At 34.2% G+C, this 25,480-nt stretch overlaps 5 protein-coding genes and 1 non-coding gene across 6 annotated transcripts in view; 2 read left to right on the forward strand and 4 right to left on the reverse strand.

Moving 5' to 3' along the window:
* Window positions 1-1,657, forward strand: LOC108211519 (uncharacterized). The gene is made up of 5 exons (XM_017383143.2): window positions 1-379; window positions 624-699; window positions 899-1,086; window positions 1,188-1,263; window positions 1,376-1,657. The coding sequence occupies exons 1-5, from the start codon at window positions 239-241 to the stop codon at window positions 1,390-1,392; spliced, it is 498 nt and encodes a 165-aa protein (XP_017238632.1). The 5' UTR covers window positions 1-238; the 3' UTR covers window positions 1,393-1,657.
* A 3,992-nt stretch (window positions 1,658-5,649) lies between these two features.
* The window catches only part of LOC108214382 (17.8 kDa class I heat shock protein), a 40,331-nt gene continuing 20,500 nt past the window's right edge, over window positions 5,650-25,480 (reverse strand). Inside the window, exon 2 of the transcript XR_010290103.1 lies at window positions 5,650-5,660. The gene's annotated coding sequence lies outside the window, so the exon portion shown is untranslated. The remainder of the gene's footprint in view (window positions 5,661-25,480) is intronic.
* On the reverse strand, window positions 6,384-7,075 carry LOC108213205 (putative lipid-transfer protein DIR1). The gene is made up of 2 exons (XM_017384977.2): window positions 6,676-7,075; window positions 6,384-6,572 (listed from the first exon to the last, which is right to left on the reverse strand). The coding sequence occupies exons 1-2, from the start codon at window positions 7,019-7,021 to the stop codon at window positions 6,556-6,558; spliced, it is 363 nt and encodes a 120-aa protein (XP_017240466.1). The 5' UTR covers window positions 7,022-7,075; the 3' UTR covers window positions 6,384-6,555.
* TRNAD-GUC (transfer RNA aspartic acid (anticodon GUC)) lies at window positions 7,803-7,874 on the reverse strand. The gene has a single exon. It is a non-coding gene; the product is annotated as a tRNA-Asp (tRNA).
* Window positions 8,116-11,539, reverse strand: LOC108211314 (rop guanine nucleotide exchange factor 5). The gene is made up of 7 exons (XM_064089444.1): window positions 10,947-11,539; window positions 10,645-10,761; window positions 10,379-10,533; window positions 10,018-10,092; window positions 9,639-9,929; window positions 8,912-9,271; window positions 8,116-8,824 (listed from the first exon to the last, which is right to left on the reverse strand). The coding sequence occupies exons 1-7, from the start codon at window positions 11,221-11,223 to the stop codon at window positions 8,297-8,299; spliced, it is 1,803 nt and encodes a 600-aa protein (XP_063945514.1). The 5' UTR covers window positions 11,224-11,539; the 3' UTR covers window positions 8,116-8,296.
* Window positions 22,110-25,078, forward strand: LOC135151324 (uncharacterized). Its single transcript, XM_064089445.1, has 2 exons — window positions 22,110-22,314; window positions 22,403-25,078. Exons 1-2 carry the CDS (start codon window positions 22,288-22,290, stop codon window positions 23,927-23,929), a joined length of 1,554 nt encoding a protein of 517 aa, XP_063945515.1. The 5' UTR covers window positions 22,110-22,287; the 3' UTR covers window positions 23,930-25,078.

Consider the following 25,480-nt stretch of genomic DNA (forward strand, 5'->3'; position numbering starts at 1 on the left):
TTCATTTTTCTTCATACACAAACTGCACATCTTCACGTGCTCTGTCTCTCTCACTCTCCTCTGCTCTCTTCTCCTTCCTCTGCCCTGCAAATCTTATCTTCATTTCTCATTTACTTTTGGTCGCTGTGTCGGCTGCTCCTTCGCTTTGGTAGTTGCAAAATCTTTCTATATATTTGAGGTAGTTTTGTTAGTTAGTTTCACACAACAACAAAAGAAAATTAAACTACTAGTGTTATATATGGAGCATAGCAAAAAGAATATTTCTGGTTCTTCATCTTCTTCCTCTTCTTTCACTATGGATCTTTTTGGTCCTAAAGATTCTTCACAATCTTCTTCCTCTACTGGAGTCTTTGGCTCTGTTTTTGGACCTCCTTCCATGGTAAGCTTTTTCTATTTACATATTTTTCTAAGACCTTAAAGGTGACAGAATGATGTCCTATAGTTATTTACTGATCGCCGTTACAAAATATTATAAGTATTAAAAGAATGACTTAACATCGGTATCATGTTCCAATACTATTTGAGCTCATGTTTTGTACATATATATGGTATTCGGTGAAAGCTATATTTGTGTTTGCCCTATATTTGGTCATTTCTGATATATATTTGTTATATAATCCAAGGGATTAGGCAGAGATTCCTCTATATCTGGACCAACAAGGAAGCAGGATTATGGCAATACCAAACAGGGAATCCAAGGTGTGTGGAACTTTCTTGACATTATTGGCTCACTTTCAGATTCCATAAACCCTAATTTTAAGTTGACATGTACCTGAAAAGAATCCAACAAGTGGTTAACAGCATAAAGAAGTGCTTGAATAAGAATATCAAACAGTGTTTGGAAGGACTTGTGGTTACCTTTTTCTGACCACTAACTTTGGGTTTTATGATTATCCAGATTACAATAGTCAAAGAAATTACAAAAGTGAAAGTGGTGGCAAGCAAAGCAAAGACAGGACTAGTAACTCAACTTATAACCAAAATGAGTTATCAAACCCTTGCTACTATAGTTCATCTATTTACTATGGTGCCCAAGAAGTTTATTCTCCAAATTCCCCTTCCAAAACTACTACTTCTCACCATGCAGTAAGTTATCAATATCATGATTCATGAGTCATGACAACTAATTTTGGATTTAACAGTAACATGCATGAGCCTAATCTAATTAGTTTGTTATGTGTGATCAGATTAAGAAAGATGGAGGGGCTGATGATTCCCATGGAAGTAATTCCAATAGCGCTTCGCGTGGGAATTGGTGGGAAGGTAATCAAGCTACTTAATCTGTGGTATTAAGCCTAATTGTTGTTTTGGTATGCAGGAAATGTTGGCAGCACAGATAATTAGTACTAAACATTTTTGTTCCTTGTTTTTGCAGGATCCCTGTACTACTAAAGCCTTTGGCTTTGCAAATGTGGTGATGTTGCAAAAATATACCTACTGCATTAGTGCATTGTAATATGGAATGACAGTAGAGGATTGCCTTATATATAGAGCCAGCAGTAGCCAAGCTTCGTGTTCGTGTGCTTCTAATTAAAGTGTCCGTGTCTTTTTTCTTTTAGTTTTTACTTCAGCTATAGTAAACCATTTCAATTTAAGCAAGCCTTGTACATGAGTTTATGTTTTCTAATGAGAAGTGTAGCTTTATGTTGCTTTATTACTTTACCTATCTATAACGGTGGTGCATATTTAGTTTAATTTGATCATGAAAAGGGTCAAATATAGCTAAATTTGATTGTGTCAAAAATTTGTTTTTATAGCAAGTTAAATGTTGAAAAATGAATCTTAGATTGAAAAATTATAGATTAAGCCAAATACTCCTATAATAAGTTAAATATTGAAAAATGAATAAGTATTTTGTTGAAAAATCATAAGTTAAAGCCAAACGACACATAATCTTGTAGATCAAGTGATAGTTGTGCTTTTTAGTTGCTTGTCAAAATGTTCTTTGGATCTCAAAAAGCACATATATATAGTGGTGGTTTGGTTAGCTTTATTTTTTGAAAACAGGAATTCATTTTTGAAAACAGGAATTCATTTTTGAAAAAAATTATTTAAAATTTTATTTTTTCAAAAATAAAATCTTATTTTCTTATCAAATAACGAATATGAAACACTTTTATAATATTTACTTCAAAAAAATTATAAAACAATACATTTTTTATAAGAAAAAATATGGACCTATATTTTAACGTTGACAAACAGGCACGTAATCTTCTCATATATAAGAGCAATATGATCAGAGTTATATCAACATACATATATAGGCAATTGTTCAAATGAAAACCAATAAAATAAAAATTAAAATGAAAATGAAAACCAAAATAAATTATACCTAGCCTCACCCATCCCTATATGTCATCACCCACCCTGTATATAATCTAACTACCTAGTAACCACCTCACCCAACTCAATCCATGTAGGATCCGCTAGAGTCTCGCCAAGGCTCCTCAGGCTCCAGAGCTAGGAAGAGTTTTGGATTCCTTTGGATGCATGGCTCCAGAGCTAGGAAGAGTTTTGGATTCCTTTGGATGCATGCATTGACGTTGAATGAACTTCAATTGTATACATGATATATTCGAGGATTCTCTACCATCCCACTTGTCCAATTTAACAGGCATTCATGACAGGCCCCCGACTCAAATTACAACATGTTATCTTGCAACTCACAAGAGCGATGTATGAAATGTTATCCTGTCGACTTCTTGCTTTATATGACTAAAACTAATTACGTATATGCTCACACTTGTTGTTTTACCCAATAGCACCATTTTGTACGTAAGCATGAACATTTGGCCTATACTGTAAATTGAAAAATTATTGTCGTGAGAGGTATACATCGGAATAAAGGCAAGCTAGAATTATAAGAGCCGAGGATTATGCTGTTGTTTTCAACTTATCAGAGCCTCACAATCTCACATGCTTCTAATAAAGGAGATGAACGCACCTACTGACCTGCAGATTAACAGTGGCCATTATCTTGGAATACTTTCCGGATTTATTATGGGCTCTCATTGCAAGATGATTACGTAACATTCCACGTCGTTGAATAAAGATTATTTACTCCCTCCATCCTAAATTAGATAAGCTCGGTCACGCACTTTAAAGTCCATTGACCGCATAGCTACATTACTTATTTTTAAAATTTTATTTTTGTAAATAAAAATTTAAATATGAAATTTTCGTTTACAAAAGAAAAATTAAAAAAATGAATTTCGGAACTAGGCGGTCAATGCATCTTAAGTTACGTGCCCGAAGTCAACTAGCTCATCTAATTTGGGATGGAGGGAGTAAATGTTTATAATACTAGTTAATTCAATTAGTTAATTTAATTAATTATTATCGAGACACAATAATTATTAATGTGGTAAAGGTTATTGTTTTGTTTTCATGTGATGAATGTGCTAAACAGATAGGGTTAATTGTAAAGCTAACTATTAATATTTAGACATGCATTTTTCATATAAACATCTATTTTATTATAATTAAAATAAGTTGGTGGTTATAAAAGTTTTATTTTATATCATTTTTCTACTTTGTTATCTTATCATTATCTTTACTTGATCATTATATCAAGAGTTAAGTTAATTCAACCCTTAAAAAAATTGATGTTTGATATTCAAATTAAAGAAGTTTTAGCGCAAAAAAGAACACAATTAAGAAGATATGAGAAAAAGGAAATTAAAGATGAATTCGAATTTTTCTTCCTTATAAATTAAAAAATCTTTCATATTTTGGATCTATTTTTCGTTATTTGCTTTCTTGAAAATTAGGTTATCGGAAAAAACAAATTAAATTTTAGTACTTAAATTAGAGGAGCTCTAGGAAAAAAAAATACAATTTGATGATTTGAGACTGTCTAGGAATTCTGTTTTATATAATATATAAATATATAGATAGAAATAGATATCGATTGACTTTTTTCTAGAAAAGAATATTTAAAAATTATATTGTTACTGAAGGTAAAAAGGTTTTTTTTTGGAAAAATCTACCAGTCACCCGTTCCGGAAGAAACTAGTTGAGAAGCCGCGCGTTGCGGCGACCTATAAAAATTATATTAATAATTCAATATTAATATTTGTAGAATGTAATAATTTTGTGGCGATCTATAAAAAGTATATTAATGATTAAAAATTAATATTTATAGGATAAAATAAATTTTATATTATAAAAATGTTGATGTAATACTAATACTAATATATATAATTGCAAAATTGGACTATAATTCATGGTGAAAAAATGAAAATAAATTTCTACGCGTAATTAACAATTTAAAGCACGACGAATCTTAATTTTTTATTTTTTTTTTGTTTTTGAAAAGAAATCATGTTCTTACATTGTCACCTTCCTCCAATTTTTTTCGATTGATTATGCACAAAAACATCTAACTTAAATCCGTGAGATAGCAGTGTATAACTACCCTTGATTCCATAAATAATCTGAAACCAAATCAGATTCCGAAACTTGCTTCTAATATATCTGAAACTAAAAAAAAGGTATTTCTAATTTTTGATATTTTCATCCGAAAATTCCAGAAAATTAGAAAAATGGAACGGAGCGATTTGAGAGGCGCCACCCACAGGCCCCTCAAATCTCCTTTATATAGAAACAAAATCAGATTAAAATTTTTAAGCTACTATATTGCATATATAATCTGAAACAAAATTATATTCTGAAACTTGCTTCTAATATATCCGAAACTAAAAAAAGTAGTTCTAATTTTTGATATTTTTCATTCAAAAATTCCAAAAAATTAGAAAAATTAAAACTTTTAAGCTATTTTGCATCCAAAAATTCCAAAAAATTAGAAAAATAGAACGGAGCGATATGAGAGGCGCCACCTACACGCCATCGCTTCTCCTTTATATAAGTATATTGATGATTGATGATTGATGATTGATGATTGATGATTGATTGATTGATATTGATGATTGATATTGATTTCTGAATTTGAATTTTTCTTAATAATCATTTGTGTTAATATGTTTGCTTATAATAATCGATAATTTTAGGCTAGTGATCCTATCACGTTCTCATAATATCCGAAGGTTACTTGTCACCCAAGTATAACCACTTTTGAGGGCTTCTCTGTGCACTTGGTTTTCCCTTTGCGAAATTGTAATAAACGGGTATATAAAATCTAAACCTACTATGATTCAGATACATTTAACTCTGTCTATATAATGCCTGTCCTGTCCATGTATTCAATTGTGAACCACCATATTTAAATTCATTCTTCAAATTATGGCCAAGGCAATTTGCTATTTTGCCACATGTAAAAAGCATCAACAGTTTGATCCTTATAACCAGAAAATATTGGAAGAGGAAGCAAAAAAGAGATTTGAAGAACAGGTGAAAGTAGATAAAGAAATCTTGAAGAAGAGTTTTAAATTGAGGTACTTGATGTTGTCTGATATGATGATGGGCTTTTTCACTTGATATTAGGCCAGCCTCCTCAGTTCTTGGACTATACTTCATATTTTTACAGAGTTCTAAGAGTATATTGTGTGCCATGTCTTTTTGTTTCTTTTGTTCGTAGATTAGTATAAAGAGAGAGGTATAGCATAACAAGATACAAGTAAGAAGATGTGAGATGTAAGTGATCGATCAAACTAGTTTTTTCTTTGTTAGATTAGTATTCTAACTTTCGAAACTCCATTACAGAAGATATCTTAAACAAATTGTATAAGGCATCTAGTTTAATGATCTGGTGTCAAATGCAACTACAAGGAATATGTATTGTGCATTAAGCTAGCCATGTTCTGATTCGAGTATTAACAGATGATCTTGCGAATATGAATGGATGGAAAAATTGGTATACATCAAATTATCCCGTCACATTAGCAGAGTATATATATAATTTAATCAATCTGCTTATTCTCAGTGACTCAGTCACACACAAGGAGAGGAGAGGTAGAGGGAGTGAAAAAGAGAGGAATTGTCACTTCCCGTTCTACTCAGGTTACTTATTTAGTTTATAGAAGAAAAAGAAGGCTACATATCAAAAAAATTATATACATTTATTTTTTTAAAAAAAAAAAAATCACTTTCCGAAGGTGTTAAACAATAGAAAAGTTACTGATTTACCATTTTTACATGAAAACCGTGAATTTGCCAAGTTTGTAGTAAACCTGGCTTAGTTTTTGTATGGGCACTGGTCTAATTAATTTGTAACTTGTACTCTGCATCTGCAGCCCACATTTGCCTAATTCACTAGGCATTTTCTTTGTTATATTAATCTCTGTTTTCCAGAAGTCCGTAGCAAATAATATGTCATACAAACTGCAGATCAGATATGCATGTATTGTACAAGCATCCATATAAGATCACATTCTGAATCAAACATTAGTACTCAGGACTATCAAAATTAAAGCAAACACAAGTGGTTTTGAAACATTAACTGCCAGATATTTATTCATTGTTCACAAGTCTGGATACGACATTCAAGTTATTAGCTAGATAAACTAGCTAACATTTGAAGACTACAATTGATCAAATTACATCATCACTAGAGCACACAAACACTCCACAGTAAAATATGTTACTTCTCTTCACGCTTCAAGGCAATGTGTAAGCTGCAAAACAGATGCAAAATTGTGAGTTGCGGTAGTGACAATATTAGCAAAACAAATTTAAAGAAATAGGAAAATGTGCAGCACTGTCTGAAAGGTAATGTACCTCCACATTTGTAACCAATTGGGCGATCAGCAAGATTGCAGCGCTTGGGAATCATTATAGCGACCTCGGGCTTGACACCAGAGCTCTTAGCAGTATTAGAGAGCATAACAGCACAGAGGCAAGGCGGATTCTGTCCCATTTTCTTCACCTGAGCACAGCAGCTGCTGGAAGGCGTCGAGTCTGTATCTTGCGCTGCAGATGCACAAGGAGCCAGCTTGAACGCTTCCATGTCCGGGGTCGTGTTCTTTCCACATTCATAACGTGCTTCTACTCCATTGAATCCAACAGCAATCCCCAGAACTACAATGAATCCAAGAATGCAGATGTACTTCATTTGAGCTTCCATTTTACTTAGCTAATGTGGTATTGCAGAATGAGTGAATGAGTGATCATACTTGCAACTTCAGGGGCTTTATATACTGAAAGCTGAGCTTCATAAATGATTAAACCTAATGCGCGACATCTGAGTGGAGAAAGCATTAGAAGACACATAGATACTCTAATGCAGCACTTACTCAAAGTATATGATAATATGAACAAATGGACTTAACCGACTTGTTAAAGTAGTGCTCATAATCATGACATGGTGTTTATCATCTTCAAATGACCTATTTATTTATTTTACAAACTTTTTTTTCTCTGAGCCCTTTGCACAATGTAGCTCACCAACCGCACTGATAAATGAACGCCATTTCTCATCGACACCATTTGACATAAACAATGAAGAAGAGTACTGGCTTATCTGACCTGGTGGCCAGTGTCTGGGCACTACAGATAAGTGCCAAATGTTTTATGTTTGCTATCTCAAATAAAAAACATGAAAAAGTTAGTATCAGCATGCGGTGACTTGCATCATTTGGTTGTGGACATTTGAGATGAAATTATTAGTAAAATTGTAAAAGAAAAAGATCTAGATAGAATCGCAATACGCAGAATATATTGGTTCGGACTTTTTATATTTCTTTGTTTTTCTAGTCTACCATTTCACAATTGAGCTTGAATCAGTTGTATGAGAAAGGAAAAGAATATATGTGATGCCTGTCTGCAAGTAGTCAAAGGGCTCAAGGCCTGAAGCACAAGCGCAGAAGTGCTGCAGTGCAAAACTATTGAAAATTTGTGAAAAAATACGCCGCTGCCGGGGATCGAACCCGGGTCACCCGCGTGACAGGCGGGAATACTTACCACTATACTACAACGACTTGATGATGTTAATTCGTAAGTAGTAATATTTAACTTTGTACTACACGTAAATTCAGAAGCAATTGAGAAGCAACGCCACCTCCGAAATGACCTGCATTTCATATTGAACTGTGCGTTTTCCATTATTATTTTATTATTTTTTTGTGTCTATTTGAGATTATACTCGAATTGTTCTTGCACGTATTAAGCAAATCAAGTGAACTAAATTAAAGATTAGAAGTAGGAAGCACACTATGCATAGATAAGAACATAGAACCGATACATAAAATACCTCATCAGCAAATAAACAAATATTAAGAATTCAGTAACAACAAAGTAACTAATTTAAGCCTATTTGTAACTTTCTCCACATCTTTATCATGTATGTTCTATCATATGTAACATCAAATTCAGCTAATTCAGTTTGCTCAAATCTCGGTGCTCATCGATCCATCTGTCTTAGTCGACTTCCCTTGTGATGAGCCGACACCTCCTTCTGATGCTCGTTATTTTCCTTTTGAGTTCCAGAGGCCACGACTTCGACAATTTTGCTTCCAATAGAAGAACCAGGTGGTCCTTCAAGTTGATTGCCAATGTTCTTCAGTTTTGTCTCGCCAACAAGATAATTAGTCAAGACTCTTTTGACTCCAAAGCCACGTCGGGGTGGCTTGTCAATGTTGGCACCAAGAAATGGAGTTCTCTCTCCCTTTGCAGGACTATTCACCACCTTAGCTGGTGAAAACTTTGGTGTGCCGAATGCTGATTTGTAAGGAGTGCCAGAGGCTGGCACTGAATATGGGATGTTAACTCTTTTGTGAGAAATTACACTGATAGTAGGAACTGAAGGAATCTTGCCAGCATTCCTAGTTAAATCATCAACATACAGCAAATCATCAATTCTTGCTACAATATTGAACGCAAGGCTCTCAAGGACTCTGGAATAACCTTCTAAAATGGATTTCCCTACATCCTGAAAAGGTTGAAGAAGAGTCAACAACTATATAACTAAAAACCTAAAAACGGAACTAAATGTCTAGATTATTGTTCAGGAATTTACCATGTTGCACTGGATCTTGGTAGTGTCTAGTGAAGTTTGGGTCAGACCAGGAAACCGCTGTTTTAAGCAAAGCAAGAGGCTTTCAGCTCTTTCAGCAAGCAATTCCCTCTTAGTATCTCCATCAACCATTAGATCTCTAACCATCTCCCAAGATGATTTAGCAGTTGAACGATTTGCATTAGTTATTGGTTTCGAGTGGAGTCTTCTGCGCCATACATAGATTGATGTCTCCACGCGATTTGCTATTTCCAAGGCAGCATGTTCGTTAGACAAGTCGAGGCAATCGAGCAGACACTCTGCTGAGAAATATTCGGAAGTGATATACCGATAGATGACATCCCCTAGACAGGCCCTGCCATTCTACACAGAAGAAAAACGTTTTACTGTCAATTTTGCTACATGGAGTATTATTTAAAGTAAACATGTGATGCATAAATGGGGTAATTAGTACTACAATGGGGATTTGTGGTCCATCTCTGTCAACAAACAACTCTCCTTCAGTGTGATGTATAAAGAGAGACGCTGCAGTAAATGGGGACAATGATAATTTACTGGTACGTACTTGCCCCTTTAAATTTACAACTTCATACAAGATGCAGATTTAAATGCATTTAATATATAGTAAGGTGGTGAGTGAGTTTGTTACAACATAAATAAAAGTTTTGTTAAAATTTTTATTGAATGTGCAAAATTAGAAGTATGTGAAACAGTAGAAAGATTGCCAAACCTTTGGAAGAGTTTCCAAATATGAATCAGGAACTTTCATCTCAGCTAAAGTTATGCCATTGATGGACATGGAAGCTTTTAGTATTTGATTTGCACATTCCCGCTTGTAGTTCAACTGTTTTCTTGTATCTTCTAGGAGACCACCTGAGGGAACACGAGGCACCGGAAGCCACCATTTCTCCTCTTGGCGTTGCATGGATTTACGAAGAATGGTTGATCCATCGGCATCACTAGTTATGATCCCTTGATCAATATACCAAAACTCTGTCTTGCTGAAACTATCCAAGATTTCCTGTGGTGATGAAGAGGGAGTGAAACTGTTAGGCATTATACAACTAGTGATTCCAGACAAGACATATAAAAGGTAGTATAAGCCTTACAATTAGCATGTTGTCCAGCTTACGAAGAGCTGGGAGATTGATAAAAAGATCAGCCCGTGGTCTGCAGGTCATTACCTGGAAAATCACAGCAGGGTAAAAAATACATCCAAGAATCAACATATCGGGCAAGTTTATCTTGAATGTGGACTTAACCAGAAATATCCCAATTTTCAAGAGTCAGCAAGTACAGAAAGAGCATCATACTGATAGCAGAATGGTATTCATATATTCTTGTGAAATCAAATTCTAAGTTTCGAGCTCCTACAATTCAAGCCTTACAACATAGAAAAAGTAACCTAAATAAAAAGCAAATACATCAAAGAATATGTTTATCAAAGCTTGAGTTGAAAATGTATATTACCTCTAGCTTACTTCCGTCAGGAAACGTTTGCCAAGTAGGTATGAGCTCAACAATGTGATCGCTTACGCAGAGAAGACATTCCATTTCTCTTTTCCACATTGCTTTCTTCTCAGAAGACAATGGTTCCAATCTCCAAAGCTGGCCAAATGCCGTGGCTGCCGCAAGAACACCAATAATTTACAATTATTATAAGGAATGTCAAACTCAATTTTAGCACTACAACATAACCTCTCATCATAGACATATAAATGAGAATGAAGTAGTACCACATAGATTAGTGATGGCATTTGAAATGGCCAAAGCAGTGCAAACCCCTTTGCCACTTCCGGACATGTCTTCACCCAACAACAATTTTGCAAACCTCTCTTTCATCATCTCCATTTCTATCAAATCACCATATAAAATTACCAAAAGAAAAGGATAAAGAGTGTCAGTAAAGCAGAAAAGCTAAAATTAGTAAACTACCCAACTCAACAACTAAAAAATTCAAATTTTGAACCACATCCACAAAAGCCACATAGTAAATACCAAAATCAAGAAAACATATCTCTTGTAATTTTTTATTTACCTGCAAGGGTCACACTCAAATCTTGCTTCTTCTTGGAATCACCCAACAGGGCTTTGTCTTCATCGCCAGAATCATCAGGAACGGCACATTTTTGTAAGTGGGCTTTTCTAATAGGCCAGCCCAAAGGAGAACATTCTTTGTTCTTGTGTTCATCTACCACAGCACTCTCAGAGCTTGATCTGCTTGAACTTGAGTTACTTTCTCTATTCTCAGGCACTGAATCACCAGATGATTCAAACCCATAACTCTTCTTACTCTTCTCTTCCACACTCTCCATTTAGCAAACCAAGCAAACAAGAGGTTCAAAAAATTACAACTTGGGTCTTAAATTAGGCTGCTAAAAAGGCCAAAAATTCCATCTTTTTTAGTTTGGTGCAAATTTGAGCTGAGAAAAATGGTGGGTTTTGAGTAAAATTCAAAAGGGTTGAGTGGGAATATTTTTATTTTTTTGATTGATGTGAATAGTGTTTGAAAGAGTGGTGTTTGAGAGAAAGATGAGTGGTCATAACCTGAACTTGTGATAGTGTGTGTAAGAGTATGTGTAAGTGTGTGTCTGTGTTGTGTTTCTCTAGTTGTACACACAAACAGAAGCTAGAGTCTGGACTTGATTTCAAGATTTAAAAAGAGACAAATGAGATGCCCAACGTCTCTCTTTCTTTTATGTATTGTAAACTAAAGGTGTATTCACAAGTGTATGTATAGTACTACTGGTAAGTGGTAACTAGTTCTGTCTAGTTGTCCTCGAATTATAATATAAGGTTTTCCATAGCCGTAGGTGTGACGGATATGTCAATACAATTCCTATTTACGGTTTCACCATCTTTTTCTTGTCGTTATCTTTTTCGTTCATACAGTATAAATTTATTACTCAAAATTGCTCTTGCTATTACATATTTATGAGTAAATTTCCATGGAGACCACTTTTATTGGAGACCGTGGAGACCACTTATGTTCTGCAATCAAAACACTATAAAATACATTATTTTGTGAAGTATGTTCAACAAATATCATGTATTCATTAAAATTGTTGAAGATCATCTATGTTTCATAAGTATATAATGTATGTTCTGCAAGTTGAACAATGTCCGGCAAACTAAATATATTTCGTAGAATATAACATTTTGTAATGTTCTGCATGCGAAACTTATATGATATTCAAGATTTTAAAATGTAATAATGATTTCGTACAACATGATGTGCAAAACTATACGTTTTGCAATGTTTTTATGCAATATTTCACTTGCATGTCTCCACGGTCTCCAATAAAAGTGGTCTCCACAGTTTCCAATAAAAGTATTCTCCATAGAACTTTACTCACATATTTATTATTATTTAATATTTAATTATAATGAAAAGTGTAAGTCGAGCAATGGGACGAATTGTTTCAAAGTCGCATCATACGTTCATACTTTGAGCTTGTTTGCATGGATCTAAAATTCGAGATTTAAATAATTTTCTGATTTTTATCTGAAAGATATATGTGTGTGTAATAAGTAAGAAGTTCGCTTAAATTAGAAACAAGCAGAAACTAAATTAGAGTCAGAAGTTAATTTTGACGTATTTTTTCACTAAATAAATTTTTTCAAACAATTTTTTGGAATAAATTTATTCATAAGACATTAGTACTTACAAATCATGTTTATTTTTATTATTATATATTTAATAATTCAGAAATTATAAAAAAGTCAAAATTACTCAAACGTACGTATTAAAGCTTAGGACATAAGTTAGATTAAAGCCACAGGTTATAATCTCAGCCAAACTGTCTCTTAGTCTGTTTTCTAGGTTTTTTATAAAGGCTAAACGTTTATAAAGGAATTTTTCTTTCAATATATATATACGGGAAAATATATTTTTTTTTTACCACCCAACTTATTGTGTCTTTAGGAATTTACCACTCAGTGAATTTTTTTTTCCTTTTACTCATTCATGTTAGGTTGTATTTTATCTTTCTTGGCCACTAACTTAAGTTCGGATTTGACTACAAGCATTTGATATAAAACAATAATAACATAAAATAAGCCGATAAAAATTAAAATCAGAAAAAATCATAATTACAATTCTAAAAATTCATTAAATCGTCGATATGAAATAAATAATTTCAAACAATTCATATTATAATATATTTTTTTTTGAATTTGAGTTTAACATTTCTGAATTTCATGAATAAAAAAGAGTAGAATCTCAATGAAATACATTGATATATTTATATGCCTACTCTTGAATAATCAACCACCGTGTATTACCACCAAAATGTTCAAAACTTTACAAAACTGATCTATCAACACGACACACTTTCCTTGATCATAATTCCCACCGGATATTATGCCGTTAGCAAATCTAAGAGAAAATTATTCATGATTCACTATACTGCAGGCAAAGTCAAGATCTGCCATTGATAATTCAAAGCAAAACATACGGACGAGCTGAAGGGGGTAGATTGACCATTTCGAAATCGAGCCTACCTTCAATAAAAACTTAGTCGTGAATTATGATCAATAAAGATTTCTCTCACTCCCCGAGCCTTTTGGTGCCATGTGATTTCATTCATGGCTAATCCTTGTTGCCTATATCATTTACGTATTTACCTGCACCCATTCATTACAATTTAAACTTGCTCATTTTTAAAATTTTCGAGCCCGTGAAAAGAGTAATCTTATTTTGGAGCAACTGGTAAAATATTCTTGAAGGGATTAGGTGTTCCAACTCCACAATCCCATTTTTCGCTTAATTAAGTGTGATTATCCCGATTAGCAAAACAAAAAGTATGCTAGTCCCGCTTTATCGATAAAAGCGAAGTGTTGTGAGATGTTTCTGCCAATGCAATCCTTTTTAGCAACATTTTTTTTATGGAAAATATTACTTCCTCCATCCCATTTTAAGTGTCCACTTTGCAAATTTCACACATCTTAAGAAACAATTAATGTAATGTTTTTATCATTATCTTCCACACACCTATTCATCTTGTTTTTATAAATATTAATTACGTGTAACACCACTCCTGCTATGTATTTGATCTTTCTTCATATTGGAACTAGTTGGTTGTATTTAATACTGTATTGGGACTAGTAAAAACTTGCATGGGTTAAAGAGTATGACACATATTTTGGGAATTTTTTTTTTGGCAAAGTGGACACTTAAAATGGGATAGAGGAGTATATCCAAAACAAATTTTTTATATCCAGGGAAAACAAGCATGAAAAAACAAAATTATCCCTCATATTGTTTTTTTCTTTTGCTTTTATTGTGTATGCACGGGTTAGTTTTGTCTTTTTATGCTTGTTTGCTCTGGATATAAAAGATTTGCTCTGGATATAGTATTTCCTTTTTCTTATAAGAGCTAAAGTTAAAATAGACGTAGATATTGTTATAATAAGAAATCAAAATGTATATTTTGATGTTAAAAAATTTTCATGCTCCAATAAATGATTTTAAAAGAGAATCAAAGAGTTGTAATATATGTACACAAGTACAAAAAATGATATCAAAATTGTTTTTATATTCATTTCCCTGCAAATTTCCACCTACATTGCTCATGTGGCAATTATGGTTACATTTATATTTGATTCTAAATAATCTATATTTGGTTCTATATTTAGAACCAAGTATAATATTTTTCTATTTTGGCATCTTATAGAGCATTGCATTGAAGTGCTAAATTCTTGAAAAACAAATTCAATAGTGATGTTAAAATAGATGTAGTTATTGTTATAATTTGAAACTGGAAAGTAGTTTTTGGTGCTAAAATAGAACATATGGTTCAATGGTAAATGCAAAATAGTACCAAACACATTCAAATAGAACTATATTCTAATTACATAATCATAAAGTACATAATTATATTTGACACTATTACTTTATTATTGCATTTTGTCACTTGCATGCTTATGTGGCAATAATAGCATCATCTATACTTGATTTTATATTTAGCATCAAGGATAACATTTTGCTATTTTACATTCAAGTCTAGCATCCCATTGGAGTTGAGTGTTACCCCCCCCCCCCCTCCCTCCCTCCCTCCCTCCCTCCCTCAATTGTTTACATTGGGGGACGATGGTTCGATACACATTTAAATGCTCTTTAAAAACATAGTTTAATAAATTGTTTTGAATATTTTTTTCTTCTGGATAAAAGTTTGACGTTTAAACTTCTATACAAAAAAATTTTCTTCTGAATAAAAGTTTGACGTTTAAACTTCTATACAGAAAAAGAAAATTTCAAAAATAAATTACGGAACTATGTTTTATATGCGCCTTAAAATACGTATCAAGCAGGGAAAAAACAATAAAAAAATGAGAGGAACAGATGAAGTATATTATAGCAATAACACCTACTTTAGCACTACCAGTGACTTGATTTAAGTGATGCTATATTATAAAAATAGCAACACCTATATCGTTGCATTGGACGTGCTCTAATTTATTCAAATATATTAAATTTTAGCTATTTGAGTGTTCTAATAGCGCATCTTTTTTCTTCCCCCAAAATTGTAAAGATTTTTTTTTATATATTTAAATTACAACATTCATATCAATTATATGCGATAATGAAATTGAAATTTTCATTCGAGTAAATTCTCAAATACAGTTATATAATTTTATACCAACATTTACTACTTCTGAAAATTCTCAAAAATGTTCCTAAAATACGTCTGATTCTCTACCCAAAAGACCCGCAAAAATTGAAAATCTATTCTTTGTTTCTGGAAAAGCCCTCCTTTTCCTTACCCAAACATCAATCATGTGCTATGTGGCCATCATAATCGTCTCATCCAAAGTCTGGAGACTGTTTTATCTTCAGAATAATAAAATCGAATTTCTATGGTGTGCATATTGGCACACAATATGGCCCCCTGCATTCACAAAAATTCCACCAATCAAAACAAACCTCTTTCATGAAAGTACGTGCTTATTGTGTGCCCTTGGGCGCACATTAGAAAGACCGTAATAAAATATTTGTCGAAATACAGACTAAATTAAGTGTTTAATTGCAATCAAAAAGGACTCGAACGTAAAAGCAAAGCTACGGGGTTTCAAGTAAATAAATAAATACTCCTGCAAATAAAGAAATGAAGAAATGTCAACTAGTCTATTGATTTAAGCAAATCATAAAACGGAGTGTAGCCGTTATAGGTGGTTATAGGTAGGGACATTCACTTTGGGATTTGGATGAGATTAGTCCTGCTTCCACTTGCCATTTTCGTAACAAAACAAACATTATAGTTGACCTCAGATTCAAAGATTAAGAAATGGCTTGGATTTTTTTTTTTTTAATATTCAGTCATATTCTAAAATCAGTTTTTCAAATAAATACATATTAATTTTAAGAAATAAAATGCAATATAAAAATATTATGTCTAAAATTAATTCTAAGATATAAAGACAAACATTACCTTATATATCTGATATAATAATAAAACACTATTTGTAAAAGCAATTCTAATATATAAAGACAAACATCACTTTATGTATATTTGACATATTTAGCAAAAATAAAAATAAACTAACTGCAAGAAGTAACTATCTATAAATATAATTTTTTAACTTTAACTTTAAATTATTTTAAATTTTCATGCAGATTGATTGAATTTTAATTATAAGGAAATGAATAAATCTACGATCTTTCTTCCCATGGAAAAAATATACACCTCACAATACGATTTTTGTCTGTATCTTGCACGAAATTTGAACTGAAAAAAGGAGCAGAAATGCCGAACTACAAACGGCTAGCGTGGTGACAACTTATGCTAAAGTGAAAAAGCGAAAAGTAAAATATGCTTGTAACATGCCGTTTACCGTTGTCAATAAAAATGATGGAAGCTTTTGTTCTGCAACTTTGTGCACATTTTTTCTTCACCTTTCTCGTTCTAACATTCAAATTATTTGTTCTATTTTCCCGTTTCACGGGTCACGTACTCGTATTACGCTTTCACGTGTATTTTTAAATGATAGCATATTCTGGTTGCCCAAATTTGTTTTGACAACCGTATATACAAGATTATATAAATACAACACTGATGGTGATAAATATATAACAAACAATCCGCTCACGGGATCAATGTATATTTCAAAAACTATGATTTTAGAAGGATACATCTAAAAAGTTTAAGGATGGAGTTACCATGTTTAGAATGTTAGAACAAAATTAATTTAAATAGAAATTATAGAGAAAAAACTTGTATATGACATGAATCTCCTTAATTTCATCTCACTTGGTACACTTTTGATATCCTCAATTCATCCCGGATTTTTAAAAAATTTAAATTTGATGTGAATATTCAACAATATTGATGAAAAACGATTGACTATATTGGACCTGTAACCCCGTATAATTTACTCAAGCTACATTTAATTTGTATGGTAGTGGTTATATTAAATAAGGGTCTAGGTCCCTAGCATATATATGTCGGGGACTTGTTAAAAAAATACAGGTTTCCGCCCGTTGGATGAATATCCAGCGACTAGGATTAAAACAAAATTTTAGTATGTCCAACGCTTTCTTAACAAGAAAAACCCTGTCCAGCGATAAAAAAAACGTTGTACATGGAAAAATGGGTTCTTCCCCATCCAGCGCTAAAAACGCGGTGGACATACTAAAACTTTGTTTTAATCCTGAACGCTGGATATTCATTCAACTGCTAGGAAACTATACGTTTTTAACAGGTCTCCAGCATATGTATGCTAGGGACGTGGACCCATTAAATAATTATATTTTAGAATTGTATTTTATAATTATTCAAATTGATACTCTAAATTCGGGGGTCAAAAAGTTCTATAAAATGTTTTTAGTGGAAAAAATGTGAATGAAAGATCCCACTAAATGGAATTGGGTCTATGAATCTAAGAAATAATGAGAATTCTTAATCTCTCTCGATAAATAAAATATATGGTATCAATATAGTAATAGTTGATGTTGAATTTTATTACATGTATGTATAGGTAGCCCAAAGATAACAAATTTTTTATAATTTTAGATGTCGGTAACAACATTTCACATCATTTGTTATCATGTTAAAATAATCTCTTCCCAATTTCATAACAAATATTAATTAGTACTATCGAAATGCAATATTTTGCAAGTTCGACACATTTTACATAATATCATATTATTGAAACATACTTATATATTCACACAACTTTTACATAATATTTTATAAATCTAATTTAACCAATCATTTATAACCAAGTATTTTTGTACTCATGGCAAAAATACTTCACTAATTCCGGTCTCGCTTAAGTATTACTCCACTACTTAATATAGATTCTCTGATGCAGAGTTCATATCCAGCGGCATCGTGTGAATTAAAGATGCGTTTTGTTTTATTAACTGTGTTTTCTTCTTTAGTTGGTGTAATCCTGATACCGCAGTAGATGTTGAGGACCACGATTGAAATTTAAAGTATTAAAACTATAACGGCTACTCTTGAGTTCTAAGTTTTAACTATAGCAAGAAAAATAATTATTCTGAACTTAATGGATAGGTACGTGCGCTTCTGCTGAACAGTGAACCAGAACTTTAAAATACATAGGACCGATATTATTAATAACATTAATATTTTACTGTATTAATTGATGCCTCAACAAAAAAAATGAAGACCAATTAAATTCATTTCTAACGTTTCTATGAATTTAACCTCATGGTCGCGTCGCACATGCAAAAGCCTTGTATGCACAGTTTTTTTGGAGGCAAAGCTTTTCAAATATGAGATGTATAGCCCATTTATCTGGCTGAGATTGCTCGTTTAAAAAACCCATTGCTTTTCGGAGGCCTGGTGCATCTGGAATTCTGGGCTGGTCACCTATCTATCCCCGGTCTACTCGTCTGCTTTCGTTTGTGTGTGTAAGTGGGCTACATTGCATATTTAATTATTTACATCGAAAAATCAGCTCATATTATATGAACAGGAGTGTCAACTGTCGCATATCCTAAATTTTGTCCCCATATTTCGTTTTCCAAATGATGTGGTAGATAATTGGCTAATTTTAATTGAATGATTAATATGCATACAAAAATCTAACTTGCCGTGTTAGCAAAATTTAACGGACATTTACAAAAATCTAACGGAAGGACTGTGATAAGAAAAATTCAAAAATTCAATTATTTATTCATTTTTATCTACAGTTCAGGACCTTGAAAAAAAATATATATCGATATTTTACGAACGCTAGAATTAATTTTCTCATTTTAAAAAGTAATTTAAACTTTTATATTTTAAATTTAGACATATTATAAATCCAACCCGATCCTAGGCGCGGGCATACGCCATGCCATCCTCATCAATTTACAAGGAAGATTTGACAGGAGAGCTGCCGCTGCCCATATATCCGGCTCCCTCTCATTTCTAACCAATTTATTCAACCACTTTTCAAAAGTAACCAGTTTTTTTTCGAGCTTTCAAAACTAACCAGTCTAAATGAGGGGAGAAAACGCGACCTGAACGAAAAACTTTTTACAGCACGGGTCGCGCTTTGAAACAGCGACCCAAACACAAAAAACCCCATTGGGGTCGCTCTTTCAAAGAGAGACCCATGCTGTAAAAAGTTCCATATGGGTCGCCCTTTGAAAGAGCGACCCATATGGGTTATTTTAAAAAAAAAAATTCAAAAATCGGAAAATATTATTTCAAAGGGCGACCCATATTATTTATATTATAATATTTTATAATATAATTTATATAATGATATAATATAAAAATATTTTATATTATATAGTGATACATTATTTGTGATATTATATTTTATATTATTATATTATGTAATGATATAATATAATATTATAGATTGTAATATTATATTTTTTAATTTAATTTAATTCGGAAATATTTACACAAAAATTGCATGCACTATTGAAGCACAGTGGTTAACTTTGAAATTCGTCCTTAAAAGCTGAAGCATTTGAAATTCGTCCTTAAAAGTCTCAATTTAATTTAACGGTTATATAATATAAAATATATAATGTAAATAATAAATATATATATAAATTAAAGATTGAAATATATATATATATATATATATATATATATATATATATATATATTTATTTATTTATTTATATATATATATATATATTATATATATGTGTGTATATATGTATATTATTTAATGTATTTTTCTAAAGAGTGTGAAAAAAATTTAAAACGTATGGTCAAATCATCTGTTTGCAATTATGATTTTTTTGAAAGTGTGCATCATCTGTTTGCAATTATGAGCTCGTTTAAAGTCATGCAATTATGAGTTTTTGAACAGTGTGCATCAGCTTTTTTTGTATGGTCACATCCCTCACATTTAACACATAGTGCAGCATGCAATAATATCAATGGATTTATGCAGTAGCTTGTTCAGAGAATCATTCATTACTTTATTGCTCATTGATAGATTGACTGCATACCAATAAGTGGACACAAAAATTGCATGCACTATTGAAGCACAGTGGTTAACTTTGAAATTCGTCCTTAAAAGCTGAAGCATTTGAAATTCGTCCTTAAAAGTCTCAATTTAATTTAACGGTTATATAATATAAAATATATAATGTAAATAATAAATATATATATAAATTAAAGATTGAAAAAAATATATATATATATATATATATATTTATTTATATATATATATATATATTATATATATGTGTGTATATATGTATATTATTTAATGTATTTTTCTAAAGAGTGTGAAAAAAATTTAAAACGTATGGTCAAATCATCTGTTTGCAATTATGATTTTTTTGAAAGTGTGCATCATCTGTTTGCAATTATGAGCTCGTTTAAAATCATGCAATTATGAGTTTTTGAACAGTGTGCATCAGCTTTTTTTGTATGGTCACATCCCTCACATTTAACACATAGTGCAGCATGCAATAATATCAATGGATTTATGCAGTAGCTTGTTCAGAGAATCATTCATTACTTTATTGCTCATTGATAGAGTGACTGCATACCAATAAGTGGACACAAAAATTGCATGCACTATTGAAGCACAGTGGTTAACTTTGAAATTCGTCCTTAAAAGCTGAAGCATTTGTGGTTGCCTATCCACAAAACCATCATCACTTGAAAAAACCTCATTGGCAAGCTATCAGAAAACCAAAACCACCAAAATCAAACCACTCCAAAAAAACCAAAACAAAGATGGACGGTTACGTAAACGTCAATTTCTTCTGGGGAGGTGAAATCATAAAACAAGATAACGATGTTCTCTACACCTTAGATCCGAAAGAAATGATGTATGTGAAATTGAGCAGCTCACTTGAAGAACTACGAGATATGGTGTTCGGGTTGATGCATATAAGTAGGCATCATTGGGATGTCAAGCTTAGTGTGAAATATCCTCGAATCGGGGTTAGTAACCTCGTTTCGGGGTTCTTTGTGAAGTCTGTTAAATCGGACGACGATGTTCGTAGGATGTTAAGTATCCCCGAGAGATTTCACTTGGGTGGAGACGTATCATTGTTTATCGAGGCCGAGAGTATTGCTCAACCCAGCCAACACTATGGAGGCGAGTATGGGGGGAACTATGGACAAACCGGACAAACCGCTGCAGGTGGCCAAGTTTCAAATTATGTTGAAAACTACGGTGGGAGTTTTGGAGGCGATTATGGGGGAAACTATGGACAAAGCCAGGGCATGCAAGGGTGGTCTAGCGGCTACAACTACGGGACGATTGGAGAGTATGGTGGTGGCTCGAGTAATACGGGTCGTTTTGTTGTTGAAGAGGTTGTGGACGAGGACGATTTGAGTGGTAGACAGCCATCACCGGCTCGTCAAACCCCGAAAAGAGGTGCAGCTATAGCTCTTGCACTGGAGAACCAGGAGGATGATGAAGAGTATGGCTCGGAAAGAGCCATAAGCAGCAGTGACGATTCGGAGTGGAATCTATCACAGGAGGATGTTCCGGAAAGTGAAGATTTTTCGGAGGTTGATTCCGATGAAGAAAGAGAGGGAAACATGCACTTGCAAACACAGGCATTGTCTATTCATGAACCTAGAGCTGCATGGTTTGGATCCCAGGATTACGAGCCTGTGATTGTGTCCAACAAGGACGCAGTTATGTCACTCGGGTTTGATCCCGCCAACGATGAGTTGACCGAAGGAGCTCTATTTGCTACCAAGGAAGTGCTCATAGCTGCTGTGAAACATGCACACATAAGTACAGATCAAAATTTCATCGTGGAGAAAAGCTCCACGCAAGTCTACAAAGTTAAATGTGTGGTTTCAAACTGCAAGTGGAAGCTAAGGGCCGCGAAGAAGAAGTCCCACGGCCTTTTTCAAATAACTAAATGTCCAGAGATTCACACATGCCTACTGGATAGACCCACGCAGGACCACTGCAAAATTTCAGCAAAAATGATTGGCTATGTGGTTGCTCCCTACGTAAGTCCTACAACCTTGGATATCATTATATGTCTAAATATTATCGTTTATTATTCATCGTTAATGTTAATATATTTTGTTTCAACAGATCTCCCAGACCCCTCAATTGAAGGTAAGCAACATCATCACAATGGTCAATGATGAGTACCACCATTTGGTTAGTTACTTGAAAGCATGGAGGGGGAAGATGGCCGCCATGGAAAGCGTTTATGGAAGCTGGAAGACAACCTACAACGAGCTCCCTCGGTTCCTTAATGTCATGGCCAGTACAAATGTCGGAAGTATAGTTGTGGTTGAGGTTGTTCCACATCATAAAGAGAGGGGTACATCGACATTTGTTCGTGCATTTTGGTGCCTAAAAGCAATGATTGATGGTTGGCAGTATGCACGGCCAGTTATTTCCATTGATGGTACATTTCTTAAGGGAAAGTATAATGGGAAATTGCTGGTCGCGGTGGGAGTCGACTCTAATAACCACCAATATCCCATATGCTTCGCCCTTGTTGATGAGGAAACAACTGAAAATTGGTCTTGGTTTCTACGTCTTTTACGTAGACATGTATGCCGAGATAGATTGGGGGTTTGTATTATATCTGACCGTGCGACGGGGATCCTTGCTGCAATGAATGACGAAGCGAGTGGTTTTACCCCGCCGATGGGCTATCACAGATTCTGCCTCCATCATGTTAGGAGCAACTTCTCCAAGGCATTCCCGGGAAAGGAGCTTAAAATGTTAATGTGGCTAGCCGGCAATACGCCACAGATTAGGAAATATGATGCCTACATGAAGAAGATTGGAGAGCTTTCGCCTCAAGGCTTGAGGTGGTTGCTAGGGATAAGTCCAGCCCTCTGGACTATTTGTCATGACACAGGCCACGCTCGTTTCGGCCAAGCTACCACAAACATCACGGAGAGCTTTAATGGTAACGTGCGCGTGGCTCGGCACCTACCTGTGACCGCAATGATTGAATTCATGTTTTATAAAACTGTTAGGACGGTCAATAAGGAGAGGAACGCAGTGCTTGAGGGCATTGGGGAGGGTCATGAACTTTGTCTAAGGACGAGAAATAAGTTGGAGAAGATTGCAGCCAAAGCTAACACACACCGGGTCGAGACATTTAATAGAGGAACCGGTTTGTTCTCCGTAAAGACGCAAAGGTACATGGTAAAAGGGTGCAATAAGGGCGGGAACACGCAGGTGGTTGACATAACTCAGCGTACATGCACTTGCGGGAAATGGGCTTGCCACCGCCTACCGTGTTCACATTTGATTGCTGCTTGCAACCACAATCACTTAAACTGGAAACAGTGGATTGGCCACTTCCACTACAACTCTACTTTGTTGAAATTGTGGGAGCCAATGATATATCCATTACCAGCAACTGGGTATTGGGATATTGATTTGCCAGTGCAATGGAGAATGTTTGGAACTGTGGTACCGAACGAGGCCTTGCGAAAGAGAAGGCGTAAACGAGGAGAAAGGGGTCAATCCGTCAGAATACGCACGGAGATGGACAGTTCCCGTACAAGTCACAAATGTGGCCGCTGCAAGCAAGAAGGACACACTAGACGTAGTAAAAGGTGTCCATTGTACAATGTTGACCCTACTGTGTAATTTAATTGCCATTTTCTTTTTAGTCCTTGTTTTTAATTGTTAATTTGTATTTTCCTTTTCAGTCCTTGTTTTTTATTGTTACTCTGTATTTTTCTTTCGTTTTTTATTGTTAATCCAATTTTGTTAATTAATTTAATGTAATGGTGTTGAAGCAATAAATAAACTTCAAGGAAACAGAAGCATTCGGGACAAGATATTACACACTGGCAAAAGAAAGGCTGTAAAGAAAAGATTCTGCTCAGTTAAAGGACAATATATAATAAAGTAAAGTGATGTGAAAAGAAAGGCTGTATAGATTAGACTACACACTGGCAAACCATAGCAAGCAACGAAATAATGCTCATATTCACATGATCAACAGTTGTATCTCATAATGCTGATATTCACATGATCAACAGTTGTATCTCATAATGCTGATATTCACATGATCAACAGTAGTATCTGATAATGCAGAGGGTCACATGGTGTACAGTAGGTCATAAAGTAAAGGTTCTGCAAAAGTAAAGTGCCTCACTGTAAAGATTAGACTGTACAAAGTTTCTCACTTTATAGATTAGACCCACGTTTTCATACTGCCAAACCATAGCATGCATTGAAAGAAAAGATTCAGCTCATTTAAAGGACTTGTCAATTCAAAAATTGACAAGTCCTTTAAATATATTCAGCTAAACAATAATCCATTCGCCTATAAATAGGTCTTCATTATGGTTGATACACATACAAGCAACTAAACAAACACAAAATTCACTCATCACTTAAGCTGAAAATGGATAAGGGCAAGGCACCAATGGATAAGGGGAAAGCACCAATGACCCCCGGCTGCGAAAAACGCCTCAAACAGCAACAAGATAGGAGACAGCCGGAGCTTGTGTTGGGAGGGATGCGCAACAACCGAAGCAACCAACCTAAACCAGCTCCTAAAAGCAAGGCACCACCGGTCGTGCAACAAAAGAAAACTCGGCCACCGTTGGGACGGATGCGCACTGACTTTGACATCAAGAAAATGATAGAGGAGACGAGAGAAGAGAGACGTCTCGAGGTTGAACATCAAAAGAACGTGAAGAAGTGGAACAAACTCTTCCGTTATATTTGCAGGTATGTTTATAGGAGGATTAGAAGGGGCAAAGATTGGGTGATGACGGAGGCGGAAGATGATATCCATAACAGAAAATTCTCTGAAGTTCACAAACTCTATTTTCAACGCCATCGTGAGATGGGTGAGATGGATATCCCATTTGGTGATTCTCGCATGAGGTATTATGCGACTAAAATCGATGAAGAGTGCGCCGCACTGCAGGCTAAACTCGAGGGAAGTCAGGAAGCCAGATTTTGGGCCGAGTGGGGAGATGTGGACAATGTAACTTATCAGTGCCGTCGAGTGCAAATGCCTACCCCGTGGGTCGATGAAGATGAAGGGGAAGGCGGTGTTGCTGATGATGGTGGAGACGATGATGCTCACGCTGAGGACGATGAAGATGATGATGAAGGATATGATTCCGACTATATTGTGGACCTCACTCAGGATTGAGAACTTATGTCATGTTCTCATTT

This window comes from Daucus carota, chromosome 3 (genome assembly GCF_001625215.2).
Source record: "Daucus carota subsp. sativus chromosome 3, DH1 v3.0, whole genome shotgun sequence".
Lineage (NCBI taxonomy): Eukaryota > Viridiplantae > Streptophyta > Magnoliopsida > Apiales > Apiaceae > Daucus > Daucus carota.